Source organism: Mesoplodon densirostris, chromosome 4 (assembly GCF_025265405.1).
Source record: "Mesoplodon densirostris isolate mMesDen1 chromosome 4, mMesDen1 primary haplotype, whole genome shotgun sequence".
Lineage (NCBI taxonomy): Eukaryota > Metazoa > Chordata > Mammalia > Artiodactyla > Ziphiidae > Mesoplodon > Mesoplodon densirostris.
This window is the reverse complement of record NC_082664.1, coordinates 31,076,175-31,096,305: the sequence shown is the minus strand read 5'-3', so window position 1 is coordinate 31,096,305 and position 20,131 is coordinate 31,076,175. Positions and strand designations below refer to the sequence as shown.

Sequence of the window (20,131 nt, the reverse complement as noted above, 5' to 3'; positions counted from 1 at the left end):
GGAGCAATGAGCACCACCAGATTGTGGTCTCTAAATAATATTCCTACAAAGAGGAAACAGGGTTTCTTAGAGAAATAGCTGATTCTAGGTCTGGGGCAGGACATGTACAAGATGAGCCTGAAACATTTGTCCCAATATTAGGATATCAAGGATGCTAGAGAAACTACTAGGCGGTTTCAAAACACTAGCACCGGACAAAACCCCTACTGTCCAAAGATGGGACAATTTAAGCATCAATAATAATAGTTGCAATGGATTAAAATGTAGCCAAAATGTATAAATCTGTGAATTCATGATGGTACTTAAGATAATAAAAATAACTTTATTGATCACCTTTGGAGAATACTAGGGAACCAACTCATTATTTTGAAAACTGATAAATAAAGGGGAAAAATCATTTATCCATGCTTTCATATATGAACAATACCACACAATAACCAAAACTTTAATGAGGAGATATTTCTCTTTATAAATGCTGTAGAGCTAATAAATGAAGAAATAATGATATCCTCGAATTGAATGCACCATTTTGCAACCCATTATAGAATAAAGGATCTAGGCAATTTTCATCAAGGGCTGCTAACATCAGTAAAAGAGTGATATCTAGACCCCATGAACCTCCTGATGAATGTACACATCACCACTTAGGAACTGTTCCAGCCCAAAAAATTGAACCTGAATCTGCTCTTACCAATCCACAGGAAAAACACCATGGGGATGCAGTGAGAAAATCCAGATGCTGGGAAACCCTACAGTGCAAACAACCCAGTTTCTTCCACAAATAATGAGAGAAAAAGAGAGAGAGAGAAAGAAACCTACAGATTTAAAGAGACTTAAGAGACACATCAGCCAATTGTAATGTAGGAGTCCTATTTGGATCCTGATTTCAACTATAGGGGGAAATAAATGTTGAACAAATATTTGATGCTATTAATGTCTTGTTTTTAACTTTGAGCTTTGATAGCTATGGTTGGTATGTTTATTTATGTTCTTACCATTTAGAGATACATACTGAAAAATTTACAGATGAAATAATATGCTGTCTTGATTTGCTTCAAAATAACCTGGGTTCAAGGAGGAAAGTGAGAGGTGAGTATAAATGAAATGATTGGCTATGAGTTGATCACTGGGTGTTGAGGCTGTGTGACAAGTACATAGAAATTCATTTTACTATTCTCTCCACTTCTGTATGGCTTTGAAACTTTTCCATAATAAAAATTTTAGGGCTTCCCTGGTGGCACAGTTGTTAAGAATCTACCTGCCAATGCAGGGGACATGGGTTTGAGCCCTGGTCTGGGAAGATCCCACATGCCTCGGAGCAACTAAACCTGCACACCACAACTACTGCACCTGCGCTCTAGAGCCCACAAACCACAACTACTGAGCGCATGGGCCACAACTACTAAAGCCCACGCACCTGGAGCCCTTGATCCACAGCATGAGAGGCCACTGCAATGAGAAGCCCGCGCACCGCAACTAAGAGTAGCCCCCACTTGCCACAAATAGAAGGAGCCCGCGCACAGCAACAAAGACCCAAAACACAGCCAAAAATAAAAAACTTTAAAAATTAAAAACAGGGCTTCCCTGGTGGAGCAGTGGTTGAGAGTCCGCCTGCCGATGCAGGGGACACGGGTTCGCGCCCCAGTCTGGGAAGATCCCACATGCCGCAGAGCGGCTAGGCCCATGAGCCATGGCCGCTGAACCTGCGCGTCTGGAGCCTGTGCTCCGCAACGGGAGAGGCCACAGCAGTGAGAGGCCCGCGTACCGCAAAAAAAAAAAAATTAAAAACAAATTTTTGTAATATACCCTTATAGAGCCAGAAAACTGAATTCTTATAATTGCCTCCCTGATCTCCACCCATTGGTCTTTCTTCTGTTCTCTGGAGCCTAGACGACTAGTATCACAGTAATGGTAATAATAATAACATCAACAATAACAGCCAGCATTTTTGGAGCACATACTTACTATGTGCTAAATTCAAGTTATGAGCTTTTTATGAAGATTTTCATTTAATCCTGACAAAGTCCTGAAGTAGGTACAATTATTATCCCATTTTACAGATGAGGAACCTGAGGGCAATAGGTTTGATGACAAAGCTCAGCCTCAAACCAAAATCTGACTGCAGATTTCCAGCTTATAACCACTAAGCTACACCAACACACAGGGTAAAAGGTGAAGAGGGTTGTCATGGCCTCAGTCCTCCCTTTTTTGGGTTAAGCATCCTGACTTCTTTCACTCTGCCCCTCCCTGCCAATGTGACTTCAATGTCCCACACCATCCTTGGAGCACCTTGGAGTTATAGAAGCAGTTGAGCTTCTTGAAAGCATCCTAGGCTCCCTGTACAGCTTGCGCCACCCCCATGCCCACCCAACCTGCGGGGATTCCCAGACAATCTCTAGTCGGCCTGCATCCAGGCTGGGATCCTGAACATGTGCAAGTCCCAGGGGTGGCATGGCTCACCTGGGCCTCGGTGCCTCTTCTCCATCCAGATGTAGCAGTTGTTCTGGGCCACCCCGGTCTGCGAGTCCAGGAACGGGAGACGCACGCTGCGCTCTGCACACAGGCGCGAGTTATAACTCCGGCAGTGCTCAATGGCCTCCTTGTAGAACTGGTCCCCGAGCCTGCCGGGAGACAGAGAGAGGAGGAATGAGTCCAGGGAAAACCAGAACACACGCAGAAGGAAACTGGAGTCACCCACCCACCTCCCAGGGAAGATTTTGCGGTTATGAAGACCAAGGCAATGTGTACCAAGAGCTTTGCCAACCAGCAGAATCCAACTCAGTGTCGGGTCTCCAACAGATTCTATTTCCTGTACTAAATCCACCAGGAAACTTAGAAACCCTTTAACAAAGAAATGAGGACCCCAAGAATAAACCACCAGTAAAAGTGACACTTCCCTGTTCTAGGATGCATGAGGTCCCACTCCAGAATGGAGGTAGCTCTAGAACAACCTTCTGCATGGAATCTACTAGGACACCAGGCTTCTAGAGCTCCCTGCCCCTTAAAATTCCCCATTAGCCACACTTTTTTCCCAGTGGTAACCAACAAAGGCACTCTAGATTGAACCCAAACCACCAGCACAGATACAAAGATTTCCATTACAATAGAAGAGAAACACTCCATAGAAAAGACTAGAAGGTCAGAGGAAACATCCTGTAAAAGCAGAGCTATTATGGGGGAAGGAGGTGAAGAAGGGCATGCACCAATCTTTTAAAACCACACACTTAAAGAAAAATAACTTTCTGATGGAAAACAAACAAAAGAAGCATTTGAAATAATAATAGTTGATTTTTGACCTCAAAATAATTCCATTCCCAGAGTTTAATACACAAATAGAAAGACCTTTCTGGTTTGCTGGAGTGGTGATCTGATTAAGCACAGTAAATTTTAGGTGTCTGAATCTTTGGTATCCTTGGACATGTGGTGATGCTACTAATTTTAAGATAATGTCCTTTTCAAAAACCAAAAATATAACATTCTATAACTGATCAATCTTAAAACACAAACAATCAATGAGATCAAATACCTAACAAATGAAAGATAGGCATATGGCAGAGGTTAATAATGGCCCAAGGGGCCTTCCCTGGTGGTGCAGTGGTTAAGAATCCACTTGCCAATGCAGGGGACACGGGTTCGAGCCCTGGTCCGGAAAGATCCCACGTGCCACAGAGCAACTAAGCCCGTGTGCCACAACTACTGAGCCTGCGCTCTAGAGCCCGCGAGCCACAACTACTGAGCCCTCATGTTGCAACTACTGAAGCCCGCGTTCGGCAACAAGAGAAGTCACTGCGATGAGAAGCCTGTGCACCACAACGAAGAGAAGACCCCGCTCGCTGCAACTAGAGAAAGCCCGCGCGGCAACAAAGACCCAATGCAGCCAAAAATAAATAATAATAAATAAAATTTAAAAAAATAATGGCCCAAGGAATTACAGATGTAATCACATGATGTCTACCAGGTAAAGTAGAGCTTCTTAGCGAGGAGAGTGAGGAAAAGGCAGGAAGAGGAGGAGCCTCAGGGATTGCAGAGCCAAAAGGGAGACTCAAGTAGCTTTTTTTTTTTTGCGGTACGGGCCTCTCACTGTTGTGGCCTCTCCCGTTGCGGAGCACAGGCTCCGGACGCGCAGGCTCAGTGGCCATGGCTCACGGGCCTAGCCACTCCGCGGCATGTGGGATCTTCCCGGAAGGGGGCATGAACCCGTGTCCCCTGCATCGGCAGGCAGACTCTCAACCACTGCACCACCAGGGAAGCCCAAGTAGATCATTTTGAAGGGACATTATGAATGTCCCTCTTTTTTGGTCTATGTAGATCCAAGGATGCCAAAATGGGGGGGTGGGGGGGAGGGGTCTAAGTTTAAAATAATATATTTCTTAACCAAAATATTTAGAGCAGTAAAGAAAGAAAAAGTTTAAATGGATTCTTCTGTACTCTTTTTCACTTTTTTATTGAAGTGTAGTTGATGTACAATATTTTGTAAGCTACAGGTGTACAATATATAGTGAGTCACAATTTTTAAAGGTTATATTCCATTTATAGTTATCATAAGATATTGGCTATATTCCCTGTATTGTACAGTATATCCTTGTAGCTTATTTTATATCTAATAGCTTGTACCTCTTAATACCCTACCCCTATCTTGCCCCTCCCCCTTCCCTCTCCCCACTGTTAACCACTAGTTTGTTCCTTTATCTGTGAGTCTGCTTCTTTTTTGTTATATTCACTAGTTTGTTGTATTTTTTAGATTACACATATAAGTGTTTTCAAACAGTATTTGTCTTCTTACCCCTTTTTAAAAGTCAATGGGTCAGATTCTACCAAAAATTTTACAGCAAATTCCTTATTCTGGGAGGATACAATCATTGAAGCTTCTGAGGCATCTTTTGGAAACTACCTGTGGACATGCCTCCTAAAAAAAAGCCCTTTGCTCCTTTTTTACCTCTGGGCATCTTCCTTCTCACAAGGACGGCATAACAGCTCAGAAAGTGTCTAGCAGTTACAAAACCTAACTGTAATCAAATTATAATAGTCACACAGCTGGAAATGAATTGGGGAGGGGGAATGAAAGCCCATGAAAATGCTATAAAATGGAACTGCACATAAGCTGATGTAATCAAAGTTAGTAACAAGGATCATGAGATTGATCAAAAATAAAGAACCATTTCCTGCGAAGCGTTCGCATCTGTGTCCCACCAGTTTAAATACCTCCTTCTGCTAAGGCGATGCAGCTCAGTGTAACAGAACTGTCGAGGGCAGCTCAGCCCAGGCAAGGTGACACACAGCCTGTCCAGGGTGTCCTGGGGGCTCCAGCTTCCCTCCACATAACAGAGACCAGTCACATCACATGGATGAGAACTGACAAGAACACACGACAGAGGAGCGTCCGATGTGAGAAGCCGTTATCTGGTTTCCCAGGATATTTTGACAGACTGCCAAAAAAGATGTTAACTATTCCAACTCCAAGAATTCCGCTTAAAGAGAAACCATGGAAGAAAAGGAGGGAGGGACGGAGGGAGGGGAAGGAAGGAAGGAAGAGAGGGAGGGAGGGAGGGAGGGAAGGAGGGAGGGAAGGAGGGAGGGAGGGGAAGGAAGAAAACTGTACACTAAAACTCATCAACTGGATAGCTAGTGGGAAGCAGCCGCATAGCACAGGGAGATCAGCTCCGTGCTTTGTGACCAGCTAGAGGGGTGGGATAGGGAGGGTGGGAGGGAGGGAGATGCAAGAGGGAAGAGATATGGGGACATATGTATATGTATAACTGATTCACTTTGTTATAAAGCAGAAACTAACACACCATTGTAAAGCAATTATACTCCAATAAAGATGTTAAAAAATAAATAAATAAAATAAAGATGGCTTCAAAAAAATAAAAAATAAAGAAAAAAATAAAACTCATCAGCTGGAGAGAAGAGGGTTTCCATTTTCAAAACTAACTCCTGGAAGCCAGTACAAAAGAAATCTGCAATAGGATCTCAAATCAGACTTTTCTCGATATGCCTGGAACTCACTTCCAACAGCTTCAATCCCAAAAAGAGAAACAAGACAGTGAACTTGCTGAAAATGAGAAGTGCGTTTGGCCAAGTCCATGCCCCATACTGAATGGAACGAAAAAGTCAAACAAAGTGGCTCACTGGGTGAAAATTAATTTCATCTTAAATACTTTCCACTTTCATAACATGCAATGTTATTAGTAACAGGCATGCTGCGGGGAAATGTGTATTTTTAAATGTAATCTTTGTGTGAATGATACCTCCCTTATGTAAACAGGAGAGATTTTCTGAGGACTGGAACAACCGTATTAAAGACTGAAGCTACAGAAATGTGACAGCCTTCACCCTCTGCCATCGTCTCCAGGGAAGTCACTTTTAAACAGGCCAGGCATTGGCAGCGATTTGGAAACAAAAGTTTAAAGATATGTGAGGAGAAAGGAGACTTCATCCTCTGATAAATTCAAGCTGCACTTCTCCAAAAGTTAATTAGCCAAAAGCTTCACAGGGCTTGCTCTGTTCTCTAGAAGAAAATCAATGGCCAGGTCTCCCTAACCCATGGAAAGCAATTTAAACAGGAGAGGGGACAAATGTCCTTTTCAATGTGGTATTTCATTTTTTTTAATTGAAGTATAGTTGATTTACAATGTTGTGTTAATTTCAAGAGTACAGCAAAGTGATTCAGTTATACATACATATATATATATATATATATATATATATATATATATACTTTTTCAGATTCTTTTCCATTATAGGTTATTATAAGATATTGAGTATAGTTCCCTGTGCTATACAGTAGGTCCTTGTTGTTTACCTATTTTATATATAGTAGTATGTATATGTTAACCCCAAACCCGTAATTTATCTCTCCTCTCCCCATATGGTATTTCTTTTTTAAAAATCCCACATTGGGGCTTCCCTGGTGGCGCAGTGGTTGAGAGTCCGCCTGCCGATGCAGGGGACACGGGCTCGTGCCCCGGTCCGGGAGGATCCCACATGCCGCGGAACGGCTGGGCCCATGAGCCATGGCCACTGAGCCTGCGCGTCCGGAGCCTGTGCTCCGCAACGGGAGAGGCCACAACAGTGAGAGGCCCGCGTACTGCAAAAAAAAAAAAAAAATCCCACATTGATAGGATCCCAGGGGTGACTTTTGCATTAAAGTTGCAAGGCGCAGGGACTTCCCTAGTGGTCCAGCGGTTAAGACTCCTCGCTCCCAGTGCAAGGGGCTCGAATCAGGGAACTAGATCCCGCATGCATGCCACAACTAAGAGTCCGCATGCCGCAGCTAAGAGCCAGCACAGCCAAAATAAAAAATAAATAAATATTTTTAAAAAGAAAGCTGCGAGGGGCAGAGGAAGCTGGGAAAGGCTGGCAGCAAATGAATCATTTTGTGCAGTGGTGACCAGTGTGCCCCAGGCTGGGACAGGCACGGCCCAGCCTCAGCCATCACCTGTCTGCATCAAACCAAGGGGGCTAGATTTTCCGCAGGGTGATAGATGTCTTGGGCTCAGAGAAGCCGGCACAAGGCAGAGTAGAATGATGGTCTCATCAACAGCTGACTCCAGGCTACTCAAGCCTGCGATCAGAAGTAGGAAAGGCAGGGGAACAAACTGCTGGGCTCTGCCAGAGCAGGAGGCCCTCTCGGCCTGCTGCTTGGAGCAGTGCTGGCTGCCCCGTTCTGGAGCTTTTGTGAGGGGTTTTGTGGGATCCTTAGTGATCCCTTCTGGAGTGACAGAACCATCCTAGCACTGAGAGCTTTCCAGTGGCCCTCCTTGAGCATATCTGTGGAGAAATGGATTCTAGGCAGCAAAGAGGATTCAGAGTGGAAAAACTAAGACTTCTCCCAAATGACTGCCAACTAAGCTCCACGTGTGATTTTCAGAGCCTGTCACACCCTCTCCAAGACGCCCTGCTCCTCTTCCTCACATTTCCACCTCCCTCTCTCGAGACCTTGCCTGTTCTCTTAGATTCCATGTCCACTGTGCCGAACAGACTCCCAGCTCCGACCCCCAACCCAGACACCTAGGGCCCCTCCCCCTTCATTGTCCCTGTGGGCCCGTGTTCTGACCCAAGGACAAGTGTCCTGCCCTACCTCATACATGTGTCCAGGAGTGAATTCTTCGCGCCTTGCCAGAGCCCGCTCCCTCCCCAGTCTCCACAGGGCTGGGAGCGGGGACCTGAGGGAACCCTGCTGTGTCTCTCCCCAGCATCGTGTCCTTGACCCTCCCCTATCCTTCAGCCCAGCTGGCACCGAACTCTTTCATGTCTCGGGGAGCTCTCCCATCCTCTCCTTTCCCACCCCGTGGCCACAGGTCCCTTCCAGCTGTAAAAACAGGACCTTGGCCCATCACAGCTATTTGTGCTCATGAACAGAGATAAGCAGAGATACAGAGGAGCTCAGGCCTGTGGCAGATTGCTGGCCCTGCCTTCCCCCATCGGCCCCTCTTCTCTGGGGGCACCTGGCCTTCCTGCTGTTTCACGCAGCTGCCGAACTTCCACAACGGCCCCCACACACACGTCAAAACTCATCTACACCAATTTGCTAACATCCCCCTGTTCGCATTTAAACGCGTTTAACTCTCTCTGTGGCACGGAAAGCCATCTCCCGTTTGTGGCGTGTTTTGTAATAATTAGCAAGCAGGGGGCAATATTCGGCAAGGTGGGGGAACCTTTTCATTTTTCTCACGGTTATACTGTTCCTCAAGCTGCCCTTGAAAGAAAACCAAGTTTAGTGTTTGCTATGGACTGAATTGCATCCCCCCCCACCCCTGAAATTCACATGTTGAAGCCCTAACCCCATAATGGATGGTACTTGGAGACGGGACCTTTGGGAGGTAATTAGGTCATGAGACTAGACCTACCCATGATGGGATTATCACTTTCTCTCTCCCTCTCCCTCCCTCTCTGTCTCTGTCTCTCTCTTTCTCTCTCTCTCTCTCTCTCTCTCTCTCTCTGCCATGTGAGGACATAGCAAGAAGGCAATTACCTGTGACCCAAGAAGAGGGCCCTTACCAGACCTCACCTAGACCATGCTGCCACAATGATCTCAGACACCCCAGCCACCAGAATGGTGAGAAATAAATGTCCATTGTTTAAGCCACCCAGCCCATGGTTATTTTGTTATAGCAGCCCCAGCTAAGACAGTGTTTCTTATATAGAATAGGAAGGGATATAGAGGATTTTCAGAGAGATATTCAATCCCCTTCCTCCTCATCCTGTCCTCTTCCAACAAAGACAACAATAATAATATTAACAATGGCAATTTTAACTCAACTCAATGTTTAACATTTGTCTTCCCTACTAGACTACAAACTTCATGAGGGCAGGGACCACATCTGCAGGGCCACTGCACACAGCCATTCAGATTTTACACGAAACCACACCAGGCGCACCTGTCATATAAACTCCAGCGTGAAGCGTACTGGACCAGTGTAACCCAGCAGCCCTGCATACCTGGCTTCTTTACCGGTTCACCTCCAGCATCTAGCACAGAGCCCAGCACACAGTCAGTGCCCAATAATTCTTTGTTGAATTGCTTTCAGCAACTCCTATACCACTCACTTATGGTAGGAGTTTCAATCAGAGCAGTAAAGCATATGGTGCATGCATGGTCTTCTGAGTTTTTCGCACATATAGGTTGGTGATTTAGATTACATGACTGTCTACTTGCAACTTAAAAAAAATATTAAAAGAATGTTTGCAGGCACTTCCACTTAGTCCTCAGCACCCGGCCCCTGTTATGGCAGCAGTCTCCTGACTGCAATCACTATAGCTCTTCTCCTACCCAGCTGACAAAAAGAAGTCTCCCTCGAACCCCGTTTTCAATCTTGCCTTCCTCAATACAGAAGCCAAGATGGCTCCCAATACTGCCACATTCTTCTACTGAGCTGTTAAGGCCCTTGGAGAGTCTTGGTATTGAGGTAGAACAGAGACTTGGAATCAGGCAGATCTGAGTCTAGCTCCACTGCTTACTGGCTACACAAACCTGGGGCAAGTTACTTCCTCTCCCTGAGCCTAAATTCTCCTTCCCACAATCTGGGTACATAGCTCCTACTTCAGCTCCAAGATAATTAAATGAGAACCTCTGACTCACAGAGGTAAATGCCTGTCATCAGTGATGATTCCTCTCTCCTTCCTTCAGAGAGCAGTGTTTTCTGCCACTTTATGGCTTGACCCTCTGCCTGAGCAGGCTAATGCCCTCCATGGGACACACAGACACACAACAGTATCTTTGAGGTTGTCAGGTACCCACACAAACCTCCAACCCAAGACATTAGGCAGTAGGGTGGTGAGGCCAACCTCAGGCATCAAGGAGAGCAGAGTAGATGCTGCACGATGATCTCAGGAGTCTAAAGCCTGCCCCAGGTGCAGAAACCACATCTGGCTTGTTTGCTGCTCTATCCCCAAGCCCAGCAGAGCTTGCTGTGTTGGGTTGATGATGAAGGATTGAGAGAATGAATGAATGAATCCTTATCTGACCTTCCTGCATATATGAAGCAGACAGGCCTTCCCTGGACCCCAACAAAATACTTTACTCAGACCCCCCCACCCCGAGTCGGGAATTCTTGCCTCCCCTCCTTGCCCTGGTTGACCTTACCCTGTTCAAGGGCTGGCTGGAGTCCCACCTCTTCCAGGAAGCTTCCCCAGTTATTCCTGCCAATGGTTCTTGCTCTCTGCCTCTCTGAGCTCCCTAACTGTCTCACTCATGTTTGGCCCATCTCTACCACCATCCTTCTCCCTCCCCACCCAACTAGATGATAAACATCTTGAAGACAGGGACTAAGAGTTATATACTTCTGTGCTACCCCACCCAGCACAGTGCTGAGAACGTAGAAGCCTGTGATGAATACAGATTGCTTGTTTGAAATGTCACACCATCCTAGGGCTTCCCTGGTGGCGCAGTGGTTGGGAGTCCGCCTGCCGATGCGGGGGACGCGGGTTCGTGCCCTGGTCCGGGAAGATCCCACATGCCGCGGAACGGCTGGGCCCGTGAGCCATGGCCGCTGGGCCTGCGCGTCTGGAGCCTGTGCTCCGCAATGGGAGAGGCCACAACAGTGAGGGGCCCGCGTACTGCAAAAAAAAAAAAAAAAAAAAAAAAAGCAAATGTCACGCCATCCTTAGCAAACTCATGGACGCTTCACCGTTGAGGGATGCTGAGGACCTTCTTTCTCCAGATGATAATGAAGTGAGCCTGAAGTTACGTGGCTTCTCCAGAGCACAGGATTAGGCATCTGAAAACAGATATCCTATAAGTTCAAATCCTACTGACTTCTCTTCATCATCTTAAAAAGGGTCACTTCAGCTCTTGAGATTGTATTTCTCCATCTACAGTACTCACGCCAAGATGCAGAACTAACATTCCTCTTCTGTGAACTCTGTAAGAAGCTCACCGAATATTGTGCTGTGCTGACATCAGGTCACCCCAGGAAGACTTGCTCCTCGTCTGCTGAGGCGGGAAACACCCCTTCTGTGCTTATCAAGAATGCCTTCACCCCACCTTCCAGAAGAAGGATCTAGGGCAGAGGTTCTCAAACTTTGGTTTGTATCAGAATCAATGCGGGCAGGAGGGTGGGGTGGCATTGTGAAATTCGGATGCTGGAGGTGTGCCTGTGATCCAGACATCTGGATTCTTGACAGATTCCCCCAGGGATTCTGAGAAATATGAGACTCACTGATTGAACGACAGCTCCCCCAAACTCCAAAGCAAGGGCAAGAACAAGAGAGCCCTGTGATGCTCTTCAGCCATGTTGTAAAAGCAGAGCAGGAAAGCCTGGTTAACTGACTTTAACTCAGCTTGCTCTGTTCCTGTGGGAAGTTTTTTCGGGCAGCAGACATGGATTAACCGGGCAGCACTCACCTGCAGCAGACGAGTCCCACAGAAGTCCGCATCTCTCACAAAACATCCACAAGGCCTGGTCAAGGCAACCGTACGGAGATCCTGACTTCCTTAGGGCGGTCACTCTGGAGGCAACTCTGACCTTCCTAACATCACAGGAAAGGCACCTGGGGAACGAGGGTATCGCCTTGCAAAAGCCAAGTCAAACGAAGAACTTGAACCCTAAAACTCCTGTCATGACTTGAAGTGCCGCTCAGTCTGACATTCAGGCCCGCTAGACCCAATAAATCCCTTTTCCGGCATCTGCTCTGGTGAAGGTTTTTCAGGGACTTATTATGCAAAGCTGCCTAAGCAAGACGGAATTTATATTGAACCTGGCCATGATTTCTGAGCAGCCACTGGGTGTTCTGATGACATACGCAACTTGGGGTTGAAGTCAAGGGGCAGCCAAGGACAGGAGACTAGAGGTAGGAGAAAAGCAGTGTGATTCCTCCCAGTAAATAACGGGAGAATGGGGGAAGGGGAGTGAGAAAAGGGAGATGCTCTGCGGGGGAGGAAGACTGTAGCTTTTCTTGTATCCAAGGTTTGCCTTTCAAATGGCATCCAGACTTGACAAAATAAATCTCTCCTCCAGAGGCTAAAGAATGTGTAGAATGCAACCAACTTTCAAAAGTTGGGGGGTGGGGGGTGGGAATTGCTTTATCTAGGGTGAAGCATACCTAGAAAGAAAACACACACCCATCACAGAAACGTCATTGATTAAGTATTTTTAGTTTCCCTGGTTCATAGACTAAGTCCTTTCTGAAATCCCAGCTATGTGCTGGACACCAGTATGCTGTCCCCCGAGTGTGATGGCCACGAGACGCAGACCATGGATTAGAGACAATTCTCGGACAAACACATCCTTAGACCCCATCTTTGCTGCTGGAAAATAAGAGCCTTCGTGCTGCCCTCCCCAGTGAAGGGAATATTGGTCTGGCATTTAAAACACAGCCACAAAGAACACATCCTCTGTAGTCAGTTCTCGATGCAGCAGTCCAAGGAATCTTTTTAAAATGGAAATCAGATCATGACATTCTCCTCCTTACATCCCCCCAATGGCTTTCACTGCACTTAGAATATAATTTGACCTCCTTCCCGTGGCTACAGGCCCCCAGACTATCTGGCTGTGCCCGCTTTTCCTACTTCATCTTGTCTCCTACCCCTCTTCCCTACTGGACTCCATCCTCACCGCACTTCTTTCTGTCCCTCTAATAAACTAAAATCATCTCATCTCGGGATTTGCACATGCTATTCCCTGTTCCTGGTATACATTTCTCCCAGATATTCTTCTCATGGCTGGCTTCTCTTTAAAGAAGTCTTTTTTCACTCACTGAATCGAGGGTAGCCCAACCTACTCCACTCCTGCTCTAGCCTTTATTATCTCATATCCTATTTTATGTTTTCCATACTAGTTACCACTCTAAAAAAGTCTCTGGGGCTTCCCTGGTGGCTCAGTGGTTGGGAATCCGCCTGCCGATGCGGGGGACGCGGGTTCGAGCCCCGGTCCGGGAGGATCCCACGTGCCACGGAGCAACGAAGCCCGTGCGCCACAACTGCTGAGCCTGCGCTCTGGAGCCCGTGAGCCACAACTACTGAAGCCCGCATGCCTGGAGCCCGTGTTCCACAACAAGAGAGGCCACCACGATGAGAGGCCCATGCGCTGCGGCGAGGGGTGGCCCCCGCTCGCCGCAACTAGAGAGGGCATGCACGCAGCAGGGAAGAAGACCCAACGCAGCCAAGATAAATAAAATAAATAAATTTAAAAAAATAAAAATATTAAAAAGTCTCTGCTTTCTCTTGGCCTGCTGATCACCTCTACGTAACAAAATTGTGAACTCGGCGAGAAGGGCCTTTATCTCCCTGATAACTGCATCCCCTACACCTAACACAGGATTTGGCACATAGGAAATGCTCGTCAGATAACACTGAACAAATAAATGAAAGATCCAGGCCAACCTGCAGCAGAGAGTTTGGAGGTATGGAAGGCCAGCCTTCCAGAGGGCAAGAAGGTCAGTGCTCAGGAGAGGACTGTGCCCCCAGCACAGGCGATGAGAATCACACCGCCACCTTCTCACTTCCGACCCTCTCACACACCCGTGACAGTGGGTGAGGGACAAAGTCTACTGTCCATACCCAAATCCTGCTCATGACCCCACAACGCCACCTATACAACCCAAAGCCTGGAGAGAAGTGGGACCAAGTGGATAAATGCTGGCATTCATGGTATCAGCCACTCCTTTCTATGCCCAAAAAGGACTTTCCAGGACTGATACTGGCACCATAAACTAGTGGTGGCCAGAAGTGGTCCCCAGAGTAACTTACTCCAGTTCCCTGAAAGGGCCTGTCTCTGAATTAACCTCCTCTGCATGTACGTTCTCAGAGAGCTGACCCATGTCCTCTTCCAGAGCCCCAAGCCCACCGGTAGTGGCAGAGGCAGGAGCAGCGTGCGGGTGGGGAAGCACTGCTTGATGGGAAATCAATGGGAACTTGAAGGTCATCTGGAGGGCGCTGTCTCCCCATCATGCACCTGCTGGGATGGGATTTGTGGTCCTGACCTCGCTTGGAGACCTCTGCCCTCCTGTCAGAGTTGGTTAAAATCAGCCTGCAGAAGCAAACACCCTGCAGACCAAATGATCTCTGGGCCGCCCTTCTAAGGGACATCAAGCCAAACAAAGAAGCACTGAGTCTCATTTAACCTGCCACAAGGTTGAGAGTCACCCCAATTTCTCTTGGCAGCCCCCTGGGAAAACGGTCCCAGGCCTGCTGCTTTTGGAGGCACATGCTTGTAAACCTTTTAATAAAGACAGAACAAAGCCAGGCTAACCAAGAGGCTGGTCATGTCTCCAAATTTAAATTCTCTGCTGGAAAAGGTAGAACTGTCTTGAAAACTCAAGACCAAAACTGAAAGGTGAGTGCACTCTAGAAATACCTAAATCTGCCCTCATAACCTCTACATCCCAGGATAATGACAAAGGATAGCAAAACCTCCACACTGCTTAAAGGAGGTCTATTTTTCTTCCCATCCCAACAACTATTAGGAAACGTGACTGGATTTAGAACCTGATTCTCCTTTTCTCATGGACCTATTTTCCCAAGTTCCCTCCTTCCTTCCATCTTTCCTTCCTTCCTCCCTCCCTCCCTCCCTCCCTTCCTTCCTTCCATCTTTCCTTCCTCCCTCCCTCCCTCCCTCCTCCCTCCCTCCCTTCCTTCCTTCCTTCCTCCCCTCCCATGCCTTTCCTCATCTTCTTCCCCCAGTCTTTCCACCTCATTAAGAGTCAGTTAACATACAGAACAGGAGAAAAGCATTCAGCCCACATCTCCAACCCAAAAGGTGAAGATGAGTCTGGTATAAAAATGAGGACGAGACACCCTCAACATATTTATAGAAGGATGACAAGATGATCATAAAAACAATAGTGGCAGGGTTTCCATTTGTTGGGCACTTACTATGTGTGCCAGGCACTGTTCTCAGCACTTTATATGTATAATCTCATTTCATCCTCACAACAACCCCATCCTCCTATTTCCCCCTATTTCACAGATTAGGAAACTGAGACTCAGAGTTTTAAGCAATGTGCCTAGGGTTTTAAGTGGCACTTAAAACAGAAGCCCAGGCAATTTCAGTCTTGCTCTTGGCTGCTACACTCTCAACCTCCCACAGGGACACCACTGCCCTTTCACGGTGAGTCGAGCCTCCAGAACTGGAATGACTTGAACAATACGTCTTTTTTTGGAGGCACCTGGTTTCTCTAAGAGCATCACCAATTTGCTGGGTAATCTCAGCTACTTCTCTTTTTTGGGCCTCAGTTTCCCAAACTGCCAAACAGTCCAGAGGTAAACTTTCCAGTCACAGAGTCATCCTCAGTAACTCAAGAAGTAGGTTGGTTATGGGGCTGCCTGAGAAGATACCATCAGATAAATACCAAATGTCATGGTGTCGTTTGGAAACCACAGCCATCCCGAAGGTGGACAAGAGGTGATGGACTCTGAGAGGCCCTGTGGGTCTGAGCATCTACTGAAGGGAGGAAAAGAAAGATGTCAGGTTATCATAAACTAGGGTCAGAGTTAAGAACCCCAGAGTGTTAGAGACCGTCTGGTCTGATGCCTTTGTTGTACTGCAAGGAAAACCAACAACCAGAAAGGTGAGGCGACTTCCTCCAGTCACACAGGGGCAGGGCTGAGAGTCAGTCTTCAGCCTCCAGGCTGTCAGTTCAGGGACTTCTCCACTGTTTACAGTAGGGGTCCTCAAACTGCAGTCCCTGGGCCAAATCTAGCCCACCATGAATTTCTATAAATAAAGTGTAATTGGAAGACAGTCACACCCATTCATTTATGTACTGACTGTGGCCACTTTCATGCTATTGTGGTAGAACTGAGTGGTTCCAATGGAGATCGCATGGCCTGCAAAGCCTGAAATATTTACCTTCTGGATCTTGACAGAAAAAGTTTGCCAACTCCTGGTTTACAGTATAAGCCTTGAATAATGAAAAGACTCCACCTTTGGAATGAAAGAAAATAGAATGGGAGGCCAAAGAGTCTTAAGCAGATAGTTTTACAATTATCCCAGCTGGGTACAACTTAATAAAAACCCATAAATACAGTTAATAATAAGGAAAACAAGCACTAGCTCACCCTACCTATTTAATAATTATCATGAACCACAGCAAGTAAAACTCATCACTGAAAATTTTTTCTAGCCTCCCTTGAAAGCCCTTTTTCACTTAGGAAACACTCTCGGCCAATGGGCAAAATGATACTTCATGCAATTGCACAGACCTCATTTCCTCCTGATGAGTTAAAGACTATTGCTGAGGCAGTAGGGGAATTGAGAGCAGTGCCCCTCCCTGGGGTGCCCTCTGTCAAAGAGGAGGTGTTAAAACCCACCTGTCCCCCTCACTCTGAATAAAATCGTCAGGAAAAACCAGGCACAGCAGAGACTCTCATTTATGCTTCTCCTGCCCCTGGTGCTTCCCTGCCTATCTCATCCATCTCTCTCTTCCCCAGGAAGTGATCAGGATCAGCATGGGCTGATAGAAGCACCCCAGCCCTTGGCTGTTTTGATAAGGATGGTCCATCCCATGGAACAGAGGGATGGTGCTTGGCCCCTGATGGGCTGAGCTGGGAATCAAGGCTGGACCTCCGTTCTAGGTCAGAGTTGGAACTTAATCACTGTGGGTAGGCAAATCTCTCAACCTCTCTGGGCCCTGGGCTCCCACCTGTCAAATGGAGAGAATCATCCTCACATATTCCAAATGAATATGTGGAATATGAAATTCCAAATGAATATGGAATATGGACAGAGCCAAATTAAGGGACAAGGCAGGTCAGCCAGGCAGCACCCTGGGTCCAATCCCTAAGTCATACTAAAACACCACCAGGAATGTGGAAAGTTGGAGAGGCTTATATTTACCTCTCCAACTTTCCTGGAGAGGTAAATATATCTCAGGCAGAGAACTTCAAGAAGTAGGACCCGGTCTTTGTGGAACAGTCCCGGTTCACATCGAGGTCCTGGCATAACTGCTAATAACTCCTGCTTTCCCTCTCAGAAGTGCCTCTGCTTGGCTGATAAATGAGCAGGTCACCCTATTGATAAGCTGTTTAGAGTCAGAGAACAGTGAGATCCCCCCACCCAGAACATGGTCAGTGATGGCAGTAAATGGGCTTCTCAGGAAGACATGTCCAGTTAGGTCAAGAATTGGGGTGCAGGTCAGGGGCCAGAACTAAATTGTTTGGGACAAGAAAGGAGAGGTTGCCTCCGGTGACCCGGCTTCTCTGGTGGCCCCTCAGCCAGCCCTTTGCCTCTTCTTATATTTATTAAATAAATATTTAGAGAATAGCAGCCCTGGAGAGAAGAGGGGGCTTCAGAAAGTACTGTAAGAGCAGCGATGTACCAACAGGTACTTACCACCTGCCTGCACTGCTAAGTACCTGATCTACAATCCCCAGGACCAGGTCCAGTCCAGGCCCTTCACTGAGCCCAACCCTGACTCATTCTGGGGACCTGGACCCAAGTGAAGCTCAGAGCCTCCTTTTCTTCTTAGAAACTCCTTCCCACAGGGGCTGCACCTCATCTACCAATCCTGCTCAACCACAGGGATGCACGTGGCCGTGCTGTGCTCTGGGAACTCCGTCATTAAGCGAGCTGAGAGGCAAGCGAAAAGAAAGAAAGGTCCAGAAGAGCCAACTTGAGCCAGAAGCTGACGTCTGTGGGGGAAGAGGGACAGGCAGGGCAGCCGATTAGAGAAAAGGCAACAGAGGAGGAAGAGGAGGGGGAGGAGGAGGCCGGGGACAGGAGTCAATATAGCAGAGAGGGAGCAGCCTGGAGCACCTGCCTGCCCCACAGTCATCAATATCTCTTCTGAGGACAGGTTATCTGGGGAATTTATGCCCTCTAATAATTACCTTGCAGAGGGTTCCACTTATCTTACCAGAAGAATCTGCCAGTTGCCAGACAACACAGGGTTCTGGTTAATTCCACCCACTCTGCCCTCCACCTCTACCCAGCCCTCCCAGCTCCCCAGCTCCAGTCCTCTGACCTCTAACCTTTCCTCGCCTCTCTGGCCTGAGGGAAGTTGAGGATAGAAGAGTCTCAATAACTTCCAGCAGATTTAAAGGCTCACTGGAGCTGACCGAGGAGGTTGGGGGGCTGTCCCGTGTTGATAGACATGAGAGATAAGTTGAGGCCGGGCCAGGGGATGCAGCAAAAGGCTATACAGGCAAAGCAGAAGCAATGTTTGGGGGCAGACTGATTTAACTATTTTTGTCTTCAGCTGACTGATGCCAGCAGATCTGGTTAGCGTTAATTTTTTTTTTTTTCTCTTCACATCCCTCCTCAAAGCCTTCCGTCCCCACCCCCAGCGCTCCGATGATGGCTCCCTCGAGTAATGGTCTGGCCATTTATGCAGTAACCATCATATGCTGCCTTGGGGGACCGGGGTCTCTATAAACACATATCCCAGCCCCAACTGTGAGCTCCTGAGAGCAGGCCTTGGTTCAAGTCCCCTTGTGCCAGCATCTGCGCCTGAGTCTCAGCAGTACCACTGACCGGGCCAGGCACTGTTCTAAGCGCTTTAGAAAGAGCGATACGGACTTCCCTGGTGGCGCAGTGGTTAAAAATCCACCTGCCAATGCAGGGGACACAGGTTCGAGCCCTGGTCCGGGAAGATCCCACATGCCGCAGAGCAACTAAGCCCGTGCGCCGCAACTACAGAGCCTGCGTTCTAGAGCCCGAGAGCCACAACTCCTGAAGCCTGCGCACCTAGAGCCCATGGTCTGCAACAAGAGAAGCCACCACAATGAGAAGCCCGCGCACCACAACGAAGAGTAGCCCCCGCTCGCCGCAACTAGAGAAAGCCTGCGCACAGCAACAAAGACCCAACGCAGCCAAAAATTAAAATTAAGTAATTACTTAATTTAAAAATAATAATAAGGGAAAAACACAGATGAAATCAAATTTAATAAAACATATTTTAAAAAAGAGGGCTTCCCTGGTGGCGCAGTGGTTGAGAGTCTGCCTGCCGATGCAGGGGATGCGGGTTTGTGCCCCGGTCCAGGAGGATCCCACGTGCCGCAGAGCAGCTGGGCCCGTGAGCCATGGCCGCTGAGCCTGCGTGTCCGGAGACTGTGCTCTGCAGTGGCAGAGGCCACAACAGTGAGAGGCCCACGTACCGCAAAAAAAAAAAGAAATAGAGATGCATTTCATCTGCACAATGGCCCCGTGAGAGAGATGCTCCTCCTATCCCCCGTCATACAGGTGAGGACACTGGGGATCAGACAGCTTCAGTCATGAGCCCAAGATAACCTAGGAAGTGGCCCAGTCAGGATGTGAGCAGGCCATCTGTCTCAGAATCTCCGCTCTTCAGCATTCCACTCACGCTGCCTTGACAGTAAACGTTTGCTGACCCATCGGAACATTTTATATTGTACCTACCCACTTATTTACGGTACTCTTTTCTAAAATAATAATTTTTATTAAAGTGATAATAAGAACAGCCATCAGCTAACAGTCATTGCGCGTGTGTAGTTGCACATGTGTAGGTGCCAGTCCTCCCGTCCACCCTGCAGGGAGACGCCATTATTGGCCCCATGCTCGGCTCCAGCCGCCTGTCTGCCCCAGAGACACCAACCTCCTCCTGGCTCAGGGCCTTTTCACCTGCAGCTCCCTCTACACGCGCCCTCTCTTCATCGTCACAGGGCGGGCTGCTTCTGCTGCTTCTGCTCCGCTCAGCCCGCCCCCTCAGAAAGGCCCTCCCCGAATTCCTGACC

The 20,131-nt window shown here is 47.6% G+C and overlaps 1 protein-coding gene across 1 annotated transcript in view; it reads right to left on the bottom strand.

The window, feature by feature from the left end:
* Nucleotides 1–20,131, bottom strand: part of DPF3 (double PHD fingers 3) — a 212,403-nt gene that overhangs the window by 100,999 nt on the left and 91,273 nt on the right. The window contains 1 exon segment of the mRNA XM_060098008.1: nucleotides 2,461–2,621. Coding sequence (XP_059953991.1) covers nucleotides 2,461–2,621 — 161 coding nt within the window.